Source organism: Tarenaya hassleriana, unplaced genomic scaffold, assembly GCF_000463585.1.
Source record: "Tarenaya hassleriana unplaced genomic scaffold, ASM46358v1 Cleome30, whole genome shotgun sequence".
Lineage (NCBI taxonomy): Eukaryota > Viridiplantae > Streptophyta > Magnoliopsida > Brassicales > Cleomaceae > Tarenaya > Tarenaya hassleriana.
The window spans coordinates 727,507-746,267 of record NW_010966178.1 but is presented as its reverse complement, the minus strand read 5'-3'; the positions used below and the strand labels follow the sequence as shown (position 1 = coordinate 746,267).

The window sequence follows — 18,761 nt, the reverse complement described above, 5'->3', positions numbered from 1 at the left end:
CGTCGTGACGCCTGCCGCCCACACCACGCCCTGGAGAATGTTGTGTGTCACTGTCACGGCCTCACCCCAATCTCCACTCGAGTCTCCGACTGGATCGGCCATGTCTCTCCCCCGTTACCTGTGGTGTGATTGATCAAATAAAACCCTTCTTCTATATATATATATACACACGCACACCCCATTCCCTTTCACGCTATGAATAGGAGGATTATGATTGTTGTGATTGTATATCCCATCGTTTCCTTTTCTTTTAAAATATCAATTAGTATTAATTCAACTATCAATTTCGTCCAAACTCTTTATCAAATCTAATTCAGCTTTTGTGCTGTGGCTTCCGATTTTAATTGGAGCCAACTTGTAAAAATTGTTTGTTTGTTTTTTTTTAATTCAATAGGTTTCATACAATTTATAAACTAATAAGTAATGGTAATAATGATCCTGGGTTTAAAAAAAACCCTAAATATGGTAAAATATATTATTGTTTTATATATATATATATCCTCTCGCTATATATGGACCAATGCGTTGAATCTAATCTTATTATATAAACATTGCCATTGAGATTTGGTTGGTGAGTAGATCGACAAGTTTTTTTTAGATGATCTGGAAACCCACGGCCACTAACATTCGGATGCACACTCGATAAATTTTTGCTCTCGTATAATAGCTTTCAAACTATACGAGAGTTCTCCACAGTTGACAAATTCACATACGAAGAGACTAAGGGCTCACTGGTTGCACCGCCGCCACCCATAAACAGAGCTGTTGCGATTTCTAACGGGTGGTGGCGACTGAGAAACTGACTGGTTAATCCGTAGATAAACGTAACTGTAACAAAACCTGAAGAATCAAAAGGCCGCAATTCATCTGCGTTGCGGTAGCGATTTACCGTCTTTAAAGTAAAAAGACCATATTACCCTTATCAAAATTAAAAAAAATGTCTCTTCTATCTTCTTCTCCGTCTTTGAGCTTCTCTTCACTTCATATCTATCTTCTTTAATTAGGGGTTCTCTGCACCTCAGGTCATCGAAACTCTCCGGAACTCGAGGGAGCTCATCATCTTAGAAAGCCACGACAGGATCACTGTTTGAGGATTGGTAATGGGACCTCCTTTGAAATCTTTGAGAACCTTACCGGGAGTGATTAGGGCATCATTCATTCTACTACCACGCATCCCGTACTGGACGTTGATTGTAGCATTATTATCATTACACAGCCGCAACACATCCAAACATAACTAAACTTTAAAAATGAAGAAAATTACATAACAACATATTGATGGATTCAAGACGCGTGTCCTTTGAAGAAAATAACAACTTAACCAGTGGAAATTGATAATTACGTGTTAATTATTTTAACACATGGAATTGGACCGATGCCACAACGTTTTCATTTCATTGAGAGTCCATCCACTGCCTCACCAAATTGTGCCTGCAAAGAGTGTGATCACAATATCAAACAACATATAAATAACTCTATGATTACTCTACTTCGTTAAATATCTGGACGTCCTATTTCTGTTGGCCACTACTTTCCCTTCCCCAGCTCACCATGCCATACCATTACCAACCACACAATATGCAACTCTGGCCTTACCCTTTTACTTCAGTTTGAAACCATGCTCTCCGTCTCCTTCACAAACCCGTCTCCGGTCCAATCTTTGTCGGACTTCAACCCTTTCCTCTCCGCTCTTCTCTGCTGTATCGCCTCTTGCTGTCTCCGCACCAAATCCGTGTGTGTCGTGAAGTACTCAAGCGAATGCCTGAGAAGCCACAAATGGTCAGGTCAGCACACAACCGCTGACCCAAAAAGGCAATCAAAAGTTCTCATTTCAGAATAATTCATACCCCCTGAAGTCATCTATCGATGAGAAATTGTGCTGCTTCATGAAATCTTTAAGCTCACTGCAAAGGGTTTTAACAAGACCGTATCCATGCATCATCACACCAGTGCATACCTTCAACCAAAAGCAGTGACAAGACTTCAGTTAATTAATCTTGGTCTCATAGTATATATATGACTAGCCCACATAGATGCAATTTTAAAACTCGCACGTCCCACCTACGGAGATATTTGAACCTGCAGCAATCAGTAGGATGGAAAGGCAGCAAGTTGACCATATTGCCAACCTCTCATCCCCGCCTGGTCTCATAATATTTATATCCGAATATATAGTTATAAGAACACATGTCTAGCAGTGCAAATGGTTCCAGGCACAGTTTATGTGATAATTAAAGTCCAAAGGCTAGAAAGCAAATCAATGTTGTCAAAGAAATAGCATTGAGCAGACAAGAGGAGGTTACACACCTGTACAGTGTTTGCGCCAAGGAGAATGAACTCAGCAGCATCATACCCTGTCTCGACACCTCCGATGCCTGAAAGCGAGTAATCTTTATCATTGAACTCAGATTTCATCATCTTGGCAATGTTCATCACTTTTCCAAGTGCAATAGGGCGGACAGCCTTGAATGAATAGCCTCCTGGAGTTGAGTAGCTGCAAGGAATAAAAATGTTCAGAACTCTTTGATTCGGATACGAGGCTGGCACAGATTATCAAGCTCCACAGCATAAGAATCCTCACTAACCCCTCAACGCACGGCTCAGGACGCAGCGTTTTAAGATTGATTCCCATGATACTCATGATAGTGTTGATGGCAGCTACTCCTTCACATCCTGATTTCAAAGATACTCGAGCTGGCTATTCGAAAAGAAAGAAATGCCAACGAGCAAATCTATCTTCAGCATCAGCATTATTATCCCACACATCGATACCTAAAAGGTTGATTCTATAAAGTAGCAGGTGGAACAGTGTAATTTGTATGTAAATGCAAATGAGAAACTTAGTAGCAACTTACAGGAAGCTTAAATGTCTTAATAAGGATAGACTACACAGACGGTTTATCAGTTCTAACAAAAATACGATTTAACAAAACTAACAAGGACTAAGCGTTACTGACAGGAGCTGAAGTTAACTTTGATGGAAAGACAAGGAGGTGAACACAAGTGAAAAACGGCGGCCATACCTGTGATATGTCGGTAATATTGGGGGTCATCTTGGCCCATACAGGTACAGTAGCTTTAGCATTTATCCATCCACAGACCTCCTCTAGAAGAGCACAATCTTGTCCAACTGCTGCACCCATTCTGCGCTCCGGCATGCCATGAGGACAAGAGAAATTGATTTCTAAGGCGTCCTACCCAACATTATGTAGAATTCCGATATCAGACATCGAAGAAACATAAAGGGGTAGGATACGCCAGATCAGGGTAAACCCAGAAACTCACAACTCCAGTTTGTTCAACGCGATCAATGAGTTCTTCCCAGGCAGCCTTGTTGTATTCCTCCATGATTGACGCAATGAGAATCCGATCAGGATACTCCTCTTTCAGTTGTTTAAACTCTTTGAGCATGGTTTCCAGAGGGCGGTCGCTGATGAGTTCTATGTTCTCCCACCCAATGATATCAGCTTTCGCCGAGCCATTTGATCCACTTCGTAACCGGGCATACCTAGGCGTTACGTTAATAACTTTGGCAGCATCAAGTGAAACCTAATTCAATCACAGATAGACCTGGTTTAGTTGTCAATCGTAAAACTTATACGCACAACAGAAGTCCCAGTTGGTAAAAAAAGATGAGCAAAAAGTGGAGCATGTATGTATTCAAGACTAAGAGCCCCAAGGATATTTCTGAATCTCTCAAGTCAAATCGCATCAGAATAAGCTACCCAAGACGCGATCAGATGAAGAGATCGAGACGGCTTATGTAAAAAACTTTGAATAGCATCTAGTGAAACCGAGTCAACAATCATAAACGAAGACTAAGATCAGTCATCAACCCTAAGTAAAAAATTTCCATAAAACTAGAATCAGTAAGAAGAGGGGAGAGATTCGGACTGAGAAATCAAAGCAAGTTTTAGAGATCTCCCAGTCAAATGTCGATTTTCTCGGGAACCAAACAGGAGAAAAGCAATGGAGAAGGCTTACGGTCTTGGCGATAACAGCACCCCAGCCTTCATCAAAGGCTCTCTTCATGACGGTGTAGTTGGTACCAGGAGGACCAGACCCGATCACGAACGGATTCGGCATCTTGAGGCCATTGACGGTGACGCTGAGATCGGGATCCACCGCATCGGCGGAAGCAGAGATCCTCAGACCAACTCGGCTGGACGGAGACAAGCGAAGACGGCGACCGGAGGAGTGGAATTCAGCGGTGGAGGCGAGGTCAGAAGCGAGAGCAGGGCGAGCCAAGGCGAAACTCATGGAAGCCATGATCGGAGATTGTAGATCTTTATTTTTTTGCTGCGAGGAAGAAATGAAAGATGAGTTTTACCAAAAAAAAATGAAAGATGAGGATGCGATATTAAAATAGTACGAGCTTTGTTTATATATAATAAACTAAGCAAGAAGAGTGTGAGCAGTTACAGCACATGCACATACAGATAAGACAACATGGTTAATAGGTTAGGAAGGGGAATCTCAATAATTAAAAGTTTTTTTGGTAACAGACTAGACTAATGCCGGATCAAAAACCAACTATATAATTTAGATTATATATTTTATCTTTAAAGTTCAAATGCGAGAGAACAAATATTTCATGTTTAGCGGTTGAATTATCCATGTTTGAATTTAATAATTAAAATTTTCTTCTCAAATATTATTGGAACCGAAGGAGGATGTCCCATAGGGCTATGGGTGCGTGTTGATGTTATATGGAGTGCCATTTCAGTCCACTGAGGTTTACTCGTTGATTCAGTGGAGCTTCCGTTTCTCATGTGTTTTTTTTTATGAAATGTTTAATCTATTTCTTCAAAAATGGGTTGTACATAGTACATGATCCAAATCCACATTAATAGCTTTCGCTAGCTTAACCTATACAGGAATTGAGCTTTTACAGCAATGTCTACGCAACTAATATCACCAATTTCTCAATACATAATCCAAGAGTACCATTTCTGAAGCAGTGGATTGCTTCTACTATGACCTGCCTGCTGCAAAGAGAGGAGTGAAGTCTGCATCGATCTGTCAATCCATTGTCGAAGCCAAGTTTTTGAACACTCGGCAGTTTCGTTCCTTCCAAATTTCATAAACCGCATGTTGGATAAGTGTTTTCAATACCATTCTTTTTTCCCAGCCATCCGTCGGTGGAATTTGCTCTAGCCACTGTCGACATCTCAGAAGCTCAGCCGGAGGGTTAGCCCTAATCTTCGCTGCAAGCGGCTTCCAAGTCTCCAAACTGAATGCGCATCGGAAAAATAGATGCTCATGTGTCTCCTCCTCCTCGTTGCACAACACACATGTTGAGCTTTGTATAATGTTCCATCGAAATAACTTGTCTCGCGTTGGCAACCTCCTCTACATAACCATCCAGTGAACAAAAGCATACCTTGGGATCGCATATTTAAACCATACTAGATCAGCCCATTCCACCGTTTCTCATGTGTTTTATAAAAAAAAAATTTCTTCGTCACGAAATATTCTGTATTTTCCTTTTATTACCCTTTTATTACCTTGTACAAAAATAAATAACATATATAAATATATTTTGAGAAACTAAAGGTATTGGATAATCATGCCAAGGGACAATTGCGTACACGTCACGAGATCCCCCAGAGTTCGTAGTCTTCGGGTGAGGAAAAATCTATATATATAAATAATTGAGTTTGAAAGATGGTGGTGAAGGCACTTCATCCTACACATCTGTAGTAATTTTTTTTTTAAACTTTTATTAACATTTACCATATTCATTAGCTATATATTTGAATAAATGTAGAACTAATTTTTATACATGAAAAATATATTTTTATTAAATAGTTAAAGATATAATAATGAAAATTAGTTAAAAAACACATTATTATTATTATTATATATTTTAAAATATAAACAATTTATCTTTAGTTTATATGCTAATAAAAAGATAATTAGTAATATATATATATATATATATATATATATATATGTATTGATCATTTTATCACTAATTATTATACATGAAAAATCTATCTTTGAGAAATTAAAATATTCATTAGTTATATATATATATATATTGATTAGATTAGCACTAAATTTTACACATGAAATATATGTTTTTTTAAAATAAGTTACACGATATAATAATAAAAATTAGTAATAGGTTATTATAATTTCAAAATCAAAAAATAAAACCAAAATATGTGGCCAATCGTATTTACTAGATGAAAAAAAAACGGTGGTATATTCACTAGTGCACAACACTTATTATTGGAGTTGTTAGTGTAAGTATTTACACATGTTATTTCGGTTGTTAAAAGGTTGTTGTAGGTTCAACAACTTATGAGAGATTTTAGGAGAAGAATCCGGCGAAATAGCACTCGAGCAAATATGAGATGCAACTGACGAGATTCAGATAGAGTCAAAGTCTGAAGAGATAGAGTCAAAGACAAGATATATAGATGAGATCTTGAAGATATAATTGAAATCAGTAAGAATCAAGGAGAAGTCGATCCAATCATTTGGTGGAAATCTGAAGACGAACCAGAAGAACTTAAATAGAGAGTTAAGTGCATATCAGCTCTTCAGAGAGCATGAATATATTTTCTTAAATACAAAAGTCTACTTTGTTCAGTGAGTGCTTACTCACAGTTTGGTGAGTGTGAATCTGAGAGGGATACCGATTGGACAAATCTCCTTTCTCTGGTGAGTGATTTATATGTTGTGAGATTTTTTTAATCAGTAGAATTCATTGTGAAAGGGGAAAAAACTCAGAGGAGTTTTGAGTGTGTGTAGTAAGTACGATTCTTACAACAAAAAGTGAATTGTACTTGACTATCTTTCTCAAGTGAATAGAACTTATTGGTTTTCCACATTACTCTTTGAGGGTTCAAGTTTTTCAAGAGTAAATGAAATTTATTCAAAAAACGATAGATTAGTCCAACTAAAAAAAACGCCAAAAGCATTAGATAGAAATTATTATCCACTTTTTTTCTTAGTATTAGTTGACAATTTAATTCCAATGTGATATATAGGGATGTAAAATGAGTTCCGACTCGCGGGTTGGCTCACGAGCCAGTTCATATTTTTGTGAGTCGGGTTCAAATATTTTGAGCCCATATAAAAACGGGCCTAACAAGCCATTTCCGCCGGGAGCCAGCGAGCCACGGGCCAGAAAAAATAATTATTTTTTTAAAATTTTAATATTTTTATTATATATTTAGTTTATTTTATCTAAAATTTTAATTTTTTATTATATTTTAAATATTTTAAAAATATTTTAAAATATTAAAATTATTTTTAAATTTTTTTAGTATTAAAATTGTATTTTAAAAAATTGTCTCTTCGGATTCTCCCCCTCTTCGGACGATTTGGGCTGGGCTGAGCTATTTTTGGCTCGCTAAAAAACGGGTTGGTTAGGCTAGACTGAAAATTTTCTAGATCAGGACGATCCGGGTTGGGCTGGGCCGGACCAGCCCGTTTTACACCCCTTTTGATATATATATATGATGTGTCTTCCGTTGCGGTGCTATCTTGGACGTACGAAGCTTTTTCTTCTGGATATGAGTGGAAAAGGAACTCGCTTCTCCAATTTTTTTAGCTGTTTCGTTCCATGACCGGGTAATATCCTAAATCGTTGTCTCATCAGGCGATTTCTGGCGAAGGAGAAGATGAAGCTATACTCTTACCGGAGAAATTTGGTGCCCATATCGTTCGAATCGCTCTCAATTTCAAAAGTTTTCGTTTTAAATTTCGACTTCTATCGCGTATAAAAACCCAAAATTTCCCATCTTTTTTTGGATCCATTTTGTCATTGTTTTTGGTGAACTTCAAAACTTGCTTATGAGTATATTCCAGTGAATTTGCTCAGAGGTGATGACCAGCACAACCCAACTTTGTAGGTTCGATCAGTCTGTTTTCCGATGCATTTCATACTCGATTGACTTGATTTTCATGTGAATCAATGAATGTAGTATGTATCTCATTCTCTGCATATGGGGTGGAACAGACTGATAGGTCGAAAGAAAAAGAAAATTTATGAATGGCTATACCTATTTTCAAAAGGAGAGTTCTTTCTTCTCACCCTTCGAGCAGGAATGGATGACTATCATGCCATTGACAGTGGAACTCGAGCAAAGAGGTGGTGTATCCAAGCCAAGTCCTGAGGCACGAAGACAACTTCGACGCCACTATCAATGTCACTGTCCATGTCTGATGTTATTTTTTGTAGTCTTGCCTGATGTTACAGGCGATTTGAAGTCTGTTCATCGAAGAATTCTGTTATCTGTTTAGAGTTTTTGAATCTGGTTTTCTTTTTCTTTTTTCTCTTTTTCCAATTCGTATTAGAAATGGATTTACTGAAAAATATTGATTTGGATTTCAATTATGTGATGCATGAGTTGAGACTGTCATCGAAACAATCATTCAAGAAATGTGCTCGCGTTGTTGGAAAGGTGGAGCAATCCTTTGAATTGTTTCTCCTTTTGCGGTCGTAGGCTTCTGGTTTTGGTGGAATGCATGTCATGATGATGATGACATTGCTATTTACGTAAATTTCATCCGCATGAATTTATGTGATTAACTTGTCGATACCCAGATAAATTTGGCAATTGAGAATGTAATTTACTCTTCAAGTAATGTTTTCTTTGCAGATATTGTTTAGTGATTCTTAATTCTACTGATTTCTTTTCATTTAGGTACGTTTCCATACTACTCACGATTTCTCCACTATCCAAGGCCAAGGAAGATGCAGATTCAATCTGTTGCTTTTATTTAAAGTTGACATGTTATTTTCTGGGGCTTTGTTTTTGCTTTGACTTACACTTATGTTTCACCAAGTGTTTTCCCTGGCAGAAATTGCTTCTTTTGGTCTTAATATCTCAACTTGGCCACTTATTACATTGATTTTTTTTTTTATATGCTTTAATTTTCTTTCAATGTTTTAGCTTCATTCTTAGATAATTTTGATAACTCCCAAAAAGAGCCATCAGTTTTGGCTTCTGTTGAATGGTGCTTCAGGGATTGCTGTAATATCATCTAAAAGTTTTAATATGAATTTTTTACTTATCTTTTTTTCGTTTTTTTCTGAGTAGATTCTCTTGAAGAGTTTGAGAACATTTAACATTGTTTAGGGTAAATATAATATTTCATAATAAAAAAAAAAAACTCAGACACAGGTTATACGGCCTTTTGTGAACTCCAAAAGTAATGGGCTCAAATCATTTATCAAATCGAATAGGAAGGCGACACGTGGATGAGGGATTCCACACACCTGAACTCGTGGCCCATATGGTTTTTGTTGAGTTTAGACATCATTTAAAAAAAAAACATCGGCTCTACAAAAAAAACGTGGACTATTTGTCTACATTTATATTCTGACGCCACTAATTCTGCTACTAACTATACATATATGTATATCCCTCGCGAAATGTTATAATCTTTTTATTCAGTCGCGAGCTGCGTTATGTTATGGTTTCGAAACATTTTATCTTTTATTGGTAAAAAAAAATTATAAAATAAAATGTTAGCTACTTTCATCCAAACAAATAAAGCACGCTATAATCGTTAAATTTTGAAAAAAATCGATAATTTTTTAACTAACGAAAAAATCCAAAACATACATTCAAGATTGGATGATTCAATCGTTAAGAAATGAAATAAAATTCTTTTTTAATCAAGATTCGAATTCTTATTTGGAGATGTGCAGTCGCACCAAAAGATAAATTCGATGGCGTGGACAGGCTTGGACACCATATTATTTTCGAAGGGATTTTTTTTTTCTGGTCAAAATTGGAATGTTATAGTAACGAAGCATTTCGCAATTAACGTGTGTATATATTTAGGCAAACTCGACCCGCTTGTTGTCACAGGACCAGTTGTAGCCATCTCTCCTTACATCTTCTCTTTCTAGGGTTCCTCTCTCCTTCCAAACTCACGTTTTTCTTAAAATTCCTTCCTCCCCAAGAGGTGAATATGGACGCCATGGCTGCGACTTTGGCTTCATCCCCTGTTTTATTGCACCGAACTCCCTCCGATGTTGGCGGATCCATCTTACTGCCTTCGACCTGCCCTCGATTCGGTGTCCCATCTCAGCTTCGCTTCAAGGTATCGTCTCTGGTCTCCATGATTCGAATCTCTATTAGTCTGTTAGTCCTTTCTTATACGGGGCTTATTCTCAATCGCTTCGAGTTAAAATCCTGCTCTAAAGCTCAATATTGTGCTTAAAAAAAATTGTCGGAGCCAGCGGATTTCTGCATAGAAATGCCTTATAATCACTCGAAATCGGATGTTCTGATCTCCCATCAGGATATTCTGTTCAAATCTGGAACGCTTTGGGCTGATTTTTTTGTCTCTAACCCATCACGGTGTGATCAAAGTCGAGTGTTCTGATTCGGTTTCCGTGCTTGCAGCAGAACCCTTTTGCCAAATTCCCCGGACCATTGCAAAGCGCAAGAAAAGCTGGGAGAAGTTTTGTGGTTAGAGCTTCAGCGTCTGCTGATTCGGCTGATTCATCAGTCCCGATCGCTCCGCTTCAGCTGGAGTCGCCCGTAGGCCAATTTCTGTCGCAGATACTTGTGAGCCACCCTCATCTCGTGCCCGCAGCGGTCGAACAACAGCTGGAGCAGCTCCAAACCGTTCGCGATGCCGAGGAACAGAAGGATTCACCATCCGTCCCTGGAACCGATATCGTCCTCTACAGGTTTCTTCATTCTTCTCTCATCCGATTACGAACCCTCCTGTACATGTAGATCTCAACGGCTCATCTTGATCTTGTTTTATTCCTCGGGGCAACAGGGGAAAGAAAGATATTTTTGTTAATTAGTTGTACCCTAAGATATATTGGAACACTTCTGTTCTGAATGAGGGTTGTTTTCTGTGAGTTCAGGAGAATTGCAGAGGTCAAGGAGAGTGAGAGAAGGAGGGCGTTGGAGGAGATATTGTATACGTTGGTAGTTCAAAAGTTCATGGACGCAAACGTCTCTTTGGTGCCATCTATAAAATCATCTTCAGACCCATCAGGCAGGGTTGATACATGGCCAGCCCAAGAGGAGCGACTAGAGCGGCTCCACTCACCCGAGGCTTACGAGATGATTCAGAACCATCTCACCATCATTCTTGGAAACCGTTTGGGCGACCCCTCATCTGTTGCGCAGATAAGCAAACTCAGAGTTGGACAGGTGTACGCTGCTTCGGTGATGTACGGGTATTTCCTGAAGCGTGTAGATCAGAGATTTCAGCTCGAGAAGACGATGAAGATCCTCCCTGGTGGCTCGGATGAAGGAGAGGGCAGCATCGAGCAATCTGCCCCGGGAACAGAGAGAATCAGTAACGGAGATGGTGGGACCTATCATCCAGAGGTTGGTTCTTTTGCGGGAGGGATAAGCGGTGGTGGCTTTGGCAGCGGACTGAAGCCGTCTCGGTTGAGGACATATGTGATGTCTTTTGATGGGGAGACGCTTCAGAGATACGCTACCATAAGATCAAGAGAAGCAGTCGGGATAATTGAGAAGCACACGGAGGCGTTGTTTGGGAGGCCGGAGATCATGATAACGCCGGAGGGAACAGTTGATTCGTCGAGGGATGAACATATAAAGATCAGCTTCGGGGGGCTGAAGAGGTTGGTGCTGGAGGCAGTGACGTTCGGGTCCTTCCTCTGGGACGTGGAGAGCTACGTGGACTCAAGGTACCATTTCGTTTTGAACTGAGCGCTGCTGGCCGCTCTCTCTGTAATGTGTGCGACAGAACTAACTTAGATGGGATTCGTCTGGGTATTTATTAACTCCAATATACGTTTGTATCTCCATGTGTGTAATTCTTGCTCCCCTCATAAAGGCTTCGACTTTATATCTATCTTTATCGGGACTTGAGAATGGTGCAAATCTTACAACGATAATTATACGCGGAAAATCCAGGAGGGATTGTAAGGGGACTTTTGGTTCTACTATTGCTTGTGTCTCTTGTCTTCTTACTCCAAGCTCTTTCTTTGGGTAGACGCACCCTGAATCGTTTTGATCCTCTACTGGATTACATTTATATGATCCATCCATCGCTTGTTAGGGCACAAACACGAGTATAGTCAAACTCCTGACAAGCAAGATTCACAAGCTAGAGCAAAGGACTTCCTTCAAGTGACCCACGGAGGGGACAATGGACGGAAAGGAGAGAGATTAGAAACGATGACCACTGCAGCGCCAGTTTCTTCTTTACACGGGCTTTGTCTATTTTCGACTCTCAGGCCCAATCAGATAAGCCTGCCTTTGCGGTTTACAAGTATATATATAGGGGTGTAAAAAAAAATCTGAAGCCCGATATCCCGTCCGAATCTGTCCCTAAAATTTATGAGTTTGGATTTCAAAAATCAAGATCCGTTTGTTATTCCGGTCGGATCATCCCGACTAGAAAAATTGCAGGATAAAAACGGGTTTGGGTCGAACCGGTCCGGTCTATAGGTTCGATTAAAATATAAATTATATATATACAGTAAAATATATATATATACATATATATTCGCACATATTTAATTATATATATAGATAAAATATATATACATTTATTCAATTATATATATATATATATTGTATATACATGTATTACAAATATTATATAATATAGAGAATTATAAAAAAACTAAAAATTTATTTAATATTAAATATTTTAGAATATAATATTTTCATAAATAATATATTCAAAATTATAATATTATTAGTTTTAAATAATTATTTCAATTGAAAAATATTAAAATTTAAGATTTTTAAAAATTTATTACGATATAAAATTAAAGAATTTAAAATTTAATTTACATTAAATTAAAATATAGAACTTTATTATTCATTTTTTATCTTTTTATTATCTCAAATTAAAATTTTATATTTTAATTATCTTAATTTATTTTATATTTTTTTGTAATTTTTTTTAAAAAAATTAACCCAAAATCTGACCTAAATCCAAAAAAAATTTATAGAACCGGGTTTCGAGCCGAAGATTTTAGGCCCGTTTATGTTTTTGGGCGGGCCCGGCCCCGTAAATATTCAGGGTTGTGTCGAGCTCGGGACGGCCCGGCCCGTTCATTTTGAGACTACAGACACCCAACACTCGTATCCTATGAATCTCTTACGAAGACGACAATAACAGATCCATTCATTGATCTCAGCATTCCTTCAACATCCATGGCGGAATTCCTCACCTTGAAGCCCTACTCTCCTCCTCCATGGGCTTCTCACCTTCACCCAATTCCCTCTCATTCCTTCTCCCTCGCTCACGTACCTTTATCTTCCCTTCACCCTCTCTCCCACTTCCTCCTCCTCTCTCTCCCAATTCATCTGTTTTTTTTTCCTTATTCAGGTTCCTACTCCGATCCACCGGTGGAATCTGCCCAACCTCCCCATTGGCGCGGAGGTTTGGATAAAGCGCGACGACCTCACTGGCATGGAACTTAGTGGCAACAAAGTCCGGAAGCTGGAGTTCCTGATGGCGGAGGCTGTGGCTCACCAAGCCGATTCCGTCATCACCATCGGAGGCATACAGAGCAACCACTGCCGTGCCACCGCCGTCGTCTCCAACTATCTCAACCTCCGTCCCTATCTCATTCTCCGCACCTCCAAGGTCCCCTTTCCTTTCTATTCTATCATACCTATATGCTCTCACTGAGTCTCACCATCATCTCCGTGCGTCGCAGCTTCTGGTCGACGAAGATCCTGGATTGGTCGGGAATCTCCTGGTCGAGCGTCTCGTCGGTGCTCACGTTAATCTCATCTCTAAGGAAGAGTATGCCTCCATTGGCAGTGTGGTTAGTCGGAATGCGATACTGCTTCCTCTCAGATGAAAATTTCAAGATTCGATCTCTGATATGTTTCCTAATCTTGTTTTCGTTGTTGTTGAGGATAAACATTATAGGCCCTCTCTGATGTTCTTAAAGAGAGGTTGGAAAATGAAGGAAGAAAGCCCTACGTTATTCCTGTCGGTGGTTCCAACTCTCTGGGAACTTGGTGAGATTTTGACGCTGCTGCTTCTGGGTTTTTACTTCTTTCCCCCCCCCTGTCCGAATGCTTTTAGCACTTCTTTGAGATTTTGTATACATTACACAATTGCTTTATGATCCCTTTATAATCTTTATGATCACTACACTGTCATCTAGGGGCTATATTGAAGCTGCAAGGGAAATCGAGCAGCAGCTCCAGAGTAGGTCTGATGGCTTAAAGTTTGATGACATCATCGTAGCGTGTGGCAGGTTCTGCTTTGCTTCCCTTGTGAATTTCTCTCATCCATTGATTTAGTGGCTTCATTCTCATCTTTATCCTCTTCCTATGGTTAGTGGAGGTACAGTTGCTGGTATTTCGTTGGGATCATGGTTGGGTCCTCTAAAAGCAAAGGTGTGGCTTTCTTTCCTCCGGTTTTAGGTGCATGGTTCAATGTCAATTAGGCAGGTAACGTATTGATAATTTCATTAGTCATGCAGGTTCATGCTTTCTCGGTTTGCGATGATCCTGATTACTTCCATGACTTCGTCCAAGGCCTTCTTGATGGACTTCAAGCTGGCGTTAACTCACATGATGTTGTTAGTATCCACAATGTGAGTGTTCTAATCCTTTGTCCAAGGCCTTCTTCTTGATGGGCTTGGCTGGTGCTCCTTCACAACTGTCTGTGTTGCCCTTTGTTGAAATCTCTCGGCGGCTCAGACACACAAACAAGTTGACGTTTTTCATGAAGATTTCTTGTTGAGTGCGTATATGCTTGTCTTTTGTGTTGGTTCTTATGTTCTTGCAGGCCAAAGGACTAGGATATGCCATGAACACTTCGGAGGAGCTTCAATACGTAAAGGAAGTAGCAAATGCCACTGGTGTCATTCTTGATCCTGTTTACAGGTCTGTAGTCTTTTCTGTTTCTCCTTGTCCCTTTAAATTGCAAATGAAAATGTTATGATTATCGTCCAATGGCCTCGAGTAGCATATATAATATGTAGTGGGATTGTTATTTTGTTTTGGGTGTTTGTCTAGCGGGAAAGCTGCATATGGTTTGATGCAAGAGATGGCCAAAGATCCCAAGAAATGGGAGGGGAGGAAGATATTATTCATACACACTGGTGGACTTCTAGGGCTGTATGATAAGGTTGATCAGATGGCTCCCTTGGTGGGGAGTTGGGGCCGAATGGATGTTCAAGAATCCGTTCCAAGGAAAGACGGTATTGGGAAAATGTTCTAGGAGATCCAAATGTAATTTGTAATCGTGTGAATAAGAGACCTATGGCTGTTTCATGCATCTGGTCTGAAATCAGATCATAAAGAGCATTTGTATTCTTGATTTTGATGTACTCTCTTTTATGGTTGAGGACAATAATAAGTTTCTTAAAAATAGTTGGTACAGCTTCCTCTTCTTTGTATATGTTAAACTTCAAACATGATTTTTTTTTTCTCTGTTGTTATCAGAACTTAAGCGATGGTGCTGTCCTCCGACTCTGCATTCTTCCATAGATGTCTATGCTGCTGTCTTGTTCCCAGGTGGTTCGATCTCTTTCTCGATTCTGTCTGCTTTCAGTTTTTGATGTTACAATGGATGTGTGTATCAGTTTCAAGATGCCCAGAAAGTATATGCAGAAAGATGCAGCCTATTAAGTGATCAATGACGAGCTGATGCTTGACGGCAATCCCAGGCTCGACCAGGAATCCTTTGTCACCATCTGGATGGAACCTGAGCACGGTTTCGGTCAACAAGAACTATGTATGAATGCTCGCCCTGTGACCACCAAGCTTCAGGTTCCTCGGTCTTCCGTGCAACTTGATAAAGAATGGCTTCAAATATAATCTTTTTTTCTCTAATTCCGTCACACATTACATACATAATCGGTTCTGTTACTCCTTTCCTGCTTGGAAAAGAACCTGCAAACGCAGACACAAGTTATATCTTGTTAGCCAGCTATGATTGTTGTCTGAAAAGTCAATGGATACGCAAAACACTTGCGTTGCCAGCCAGTACAGAGTTCTGCCAAAATGCAAAACCAAGCGGCCAAATGTCTGTCTTTTTTTGTCCTATGGAAATCCTAGGATGATTTCTGGGGCACGATGTAGGACCTAGCTTGGACATAAGAGCAAAGACGGTCTGTCTCGAAACAGCTACTTGCCAAATCGATAATCTTGACTTCACATCTGCTGTGGCTTTTTATCAGAATGTTCCCAGGACATGGGAATCCTTGTCCTCCTCAAAGCTGGTTCTGAGCGACAAAAAGAGGAGATAGGAAAGCCGGAAATAAATTTCCTGAGTCAGCACATAACATTTGGCACATAGGATGCAGCATTGGCGAACCTGTTTTTCCTGTGAACAGTCTTGAGGTTGCTCTTGGACTGCAACTGCCTCTTCAATCTCAAATGAGATCCCTGGAAGTAATTTTCTCCTCATCTTCCTTGCAATGTTCTGATAAGCGACTTGCTGCTGTTTACAGGTTTGTTTGGCTGTTAATACAACAAGCGGGTGAGTCTAATAATGAGGTTAGTGGGTGATGAATCAACTACAATCAATAACGGTCACTGTAAAGGGAGGACGACGGAGCAACAAGGCCCGGTGAGAGTTCTCCACTCATGAATCATGCAAGAAAGATAGGCTAAGTGCCCACCTCAATTGGAAAATGCTAAATTGTTTTACATGAAGTTGTAGATTCGATTCCTTGTGAGACCTGAGTTTTCTTTTAAACCGGTCAGTTTTGGCTGATTTACCTGTAGGATTGGTTTGCCGACTATTACATGGAGCGGGAGGTTTACTGTTCGAGATCCAACCCATGGAATCGACCGGTGTTCGGTACTGCGTGATGGGTTACCCACGTTACCCAAAAAAAACGAAGTATATATATATATATATATATATATATATATATATCCGTAGGTGAATGTGTGAAGAGAGCCTCGAGAGGGGAGGAGGAGAGGGGAGGAGGAGTCGAGTTCTATCCTCGTCACTTTGAAATCCCTGCGGCTTGATTCATTAATTGATTATTTCATTACATACATATGTGATTCTGCCCACATCAGCAACGCATTACGACATGGCTGCCTGTTTCAGACCGCACCACGGCTTTTGGTCAATCCACGTCATCGTACGGGAAGGGTACTTTTGGAATTTTCTTAACCCTTGTATCTCCCCTTTCTTTTGTCCGAATCCAGACACACTAAGGAAAAAAATATAAAACAAAGGTGGAGGTGTTGGTAGTGTAGCAGTAACCGCACTCCGTTGTCTCATTTCGAGCGAGTGGTTTTGGTGCGGCTTTCTTTATCCTTTTGGGTCTCCGGCGCAGTGATAGCGGTTTTCTGGTGATTCACGGTGGTTTGTCTCTTCGGATTCTCCCCCTCTTCTTCTAGATCTCGCTCTCAGTTTCCCTGGCTTCCATTTAGGGCTGATCTGCTGTATTTTTACTCCATTTCATTGATAGGTCTTGTTTATACGTGGATCTTTATGTTTTGGCGATAGATCGATAGATCTATTCGTTTCCCTTTGCCGGATGTACTGTCTTAGCGTTTTTTGTTTCATTTTCATCACTTCCTGGGAGTTTCGTGCCTGTTCTCCCGCTATGTTACCTGAATAGTCATCCCAGTGTCTCTGCTCTGTGGTCTATGTGGGTTTTTGTCATCCGTCTGTATATTTTGCGGATCGTTGCGCAATTTTTGGTTGGCCAAGGAAGGATACTGGAATTACGCAGTTCCTGCTTGTCTCAGGGCTCTCTGTCAGATACCCTTTGTCTGAGAATTTTCTTTCCCTCTTGTTTTACTGATTACCGTCCTTTACCGCGTTTTCGCTAGCAGGACTAATAAGGATGGTGAGGAAGAAGAGAGGTGATGGAAGCGGGGAGAGTTCCGAGTCCCATGAAGCTGGTTCAGGGGGTGGCCGTGCTCCTCAGCGCGGTGGTTATAGCCAGGGAGGTGGTGGGGGATACCAAGGTGGAAGGGGATTGAATCCTCAGTCTCAGCATGGTGGTCGTGGTGGGGGTCGTGGACGTGGCCCACCGCAACAGCAACAATCTGGTGGACCAGCAGAGTACCATGGCAGGGGAAGGGGAGGCCCTCCGTATCAAGGAGGAGGTCGTGGGGGTTATGGCGGTGGCCGTGGAGGTGGACCCTCTCCTGGACCACAGAGACAATCAGTTCCCGAGCTGCACCAAGCTACCTCACTTGTGTATCAAACGGTGTCTTCTGAGCCTACACCGTCTGAGGCGAGTCCTGCTCAGAGGCTTGACCCTTCTCCTCCGGCACACCAATTTCAACAGCTCTCTATCCAGCAAGGAGGCCCCAGTCAGGTCATCCAGCCTTTGCCGTCTTCTAGCAAATCTGTTAAATTTCCTCTCCGGCCTGGTCAGGGCGTCACTGGCAAGAGATGCATTGTTAAGGCTAATCATTTCTTTGCTGAATTGCCTGACAAAGATTTGCACCAATATGATGTAAGTTTCGCTTCCTGGTGACTTAATATCAAACTACTTTGCTCCTTCTTACTGGCATTGTAGTTAACCTGCCCAACTAATGTGGGACTCTTTTTCACTACTTATCATCAGGTTACCATTACTCCCGAGGTTTCGTCCAGTGGTGTTAACCGGGCTGTGATGCGGCAGCTTGTGAAGTTGTACCGTGATTCACACCTTGGGAGACGCCTTCCGGTCTATGATGGTCGAAAGAGTCTCTACACTGCTGGACCGCTTCCATTCGTCTCTAAGGAGTTTAGAATTAGCCTTGCGGATGAGGAGGACGGACCAGGGGGACAAAGGTTAAGATCTTGCATTGTCTTTTTGTTTATTTTGTGTAAACATGCGGGGGGGAAGTCATGGT

At 40.5% G+C, this 18,761-nt stretch overlaps 4 protein-coding genes and 1 long non-coding RNA gene across 10 annotated transcripts in view; 3 read left to right on the top strand and 2 right to left on the bottom strand.

Moving 5' to 3' along the window:
* Positions 1–1,178: 1,178 nt before the first annotated feature.
* LOC104820334 (dihydropyrimidine dehydrogenase (NADP(+)), chloroplastic) lies at positions 1,179–4,345 on the bottom strand. The gene is made up of 8 exons (XM_010550733.2): positions 3,985–4,345; positions 3,286–3,549; positions 3,024–3,194; positions 2,586–2,698; positions 2,308–2,494; positions 1,848–1,957; positions 1,597–1,762; positions 1,179–1,431 (listed from the first exon to the last, which is right to left on the bottom strand). The coding sequence occupies exons 1-7, from the start codon at positions 4,267–4,269 to the stop codon at positions 1,606–1,608; spliced, it is 1,287 nt and encodes a 428-aa protein (XP_010549035.1). The 5' UTR covers positions 4,270–4,345; the 3' UTR covers positions 1,179–1,431; positions 1,597–1,605.
* A 5,479-nt stretch (positions 4,346–9,824) lies between these two features.
* On the top strand, positions 9,825–11,821 carry LOC104820333 (UV-B-induced protein At3g17800, chloroplastic). Of its 2 annotated transcripts, none has more exons than XM_010550732.2 (3): positions 9,825–10,071; positions 10,380–10,666; positions 10,853–11,821. In XM_010550732.2, the coding sequence occupies exons 1-3, from the start codon at positions 9,940–9,942 to the stop codon at positions 11,670–11,672; spliced, it is 1,239 nt and encodes a 412-aa protein (XP_010549034.1). In that variant the 5' UTR covers positions 9,825–9,939; the 3' UTR covers positions 11,673–11,821. The 2 variants fall into 2 exon arrangements, with proteins under 2 accessions (XP_010549034.1, XP_010549033.1); XM_010550731.2 differs by having other exon boundaries at positions 10,377–10,666.
* A 1,268-nt stretch (positions 11,822–13,089) lies between these two features.
* Positions 13,090–15,336, top strand: LOC104820332 (bifunctional D-cysteine desulfhydrase/1-aminocyclopropane-1-carboxylate deaminase, mitochondrial). The gene is made up of 9 exons (XM_010550730.2): positions 13,090–13,226; positions 13,309–13,569; positions 13,643–13,753; positions 13,861–13,952; positions 14,102–14,194; positions 14,279–14,336; positions 14,423–14,536; positions 14,731–14,828; positions 14,961–15,336. The coding sequence occupies exons 1-9, from the start codon at positions 13,134–13,136 to the stop codon at positions 15,163–15,165; spliced, it is 1,125 nt and encodes a 374-aa protein (XP_010549032.1). The 5' UTR covers positions 13,090–13,133; the 3' UTR covers positions 15,166–15,336.
* Positions 15,337–15,399: 63 nt separating this feature from the next.
* LOC104820331 lies at positions 15,400–16,781 on the bottom strand. The gene is made up of 3 exons (XR_772919.2): positions 16,671–16,781; positions 16,264–16,409; positions 15,400–16,171 (listed from the first exon to the last, which is right to left on the bottom strand). It is a non-coding gene; the product is annotated as an uncharacterized LOC104820331 (long non-coding RNA).
* A 345-nt stretch (positions 16,782–17,126) lies between these two features.
* Positions 17,127–18,761, top strand: part of LOC104820330 (protein argonaute 1) — a 6,812-nt gene continuing 5,177 nt past the window's right edge. The window contains exons 1-3 of one of the 5 annotated variants that reach the window (XM_010550728.2): positions 17,127–17,258; positions 17,748–18,379; positions 18,491–18,699. In XM_010550728.2, the coding sequence (XP_010549030.1) occupies positions 17,759–18,379; positions 18,491–18,699 (830 nt within the window). In that variant the 5' untranslated portion in view covers positions 17,127–17,258; positions 17,748–17,758. Of the gene's footprint in view, positions 17,272–17,744; positions 18,380–18,490; positions 18,700–18,761 lie in introns of all 5 variants that reach the window. The other 4 variants (XM_019203309.1, XM_010550726.2, XM_010550727.1 and 1 more) reach the window with 4 other exon arrangements.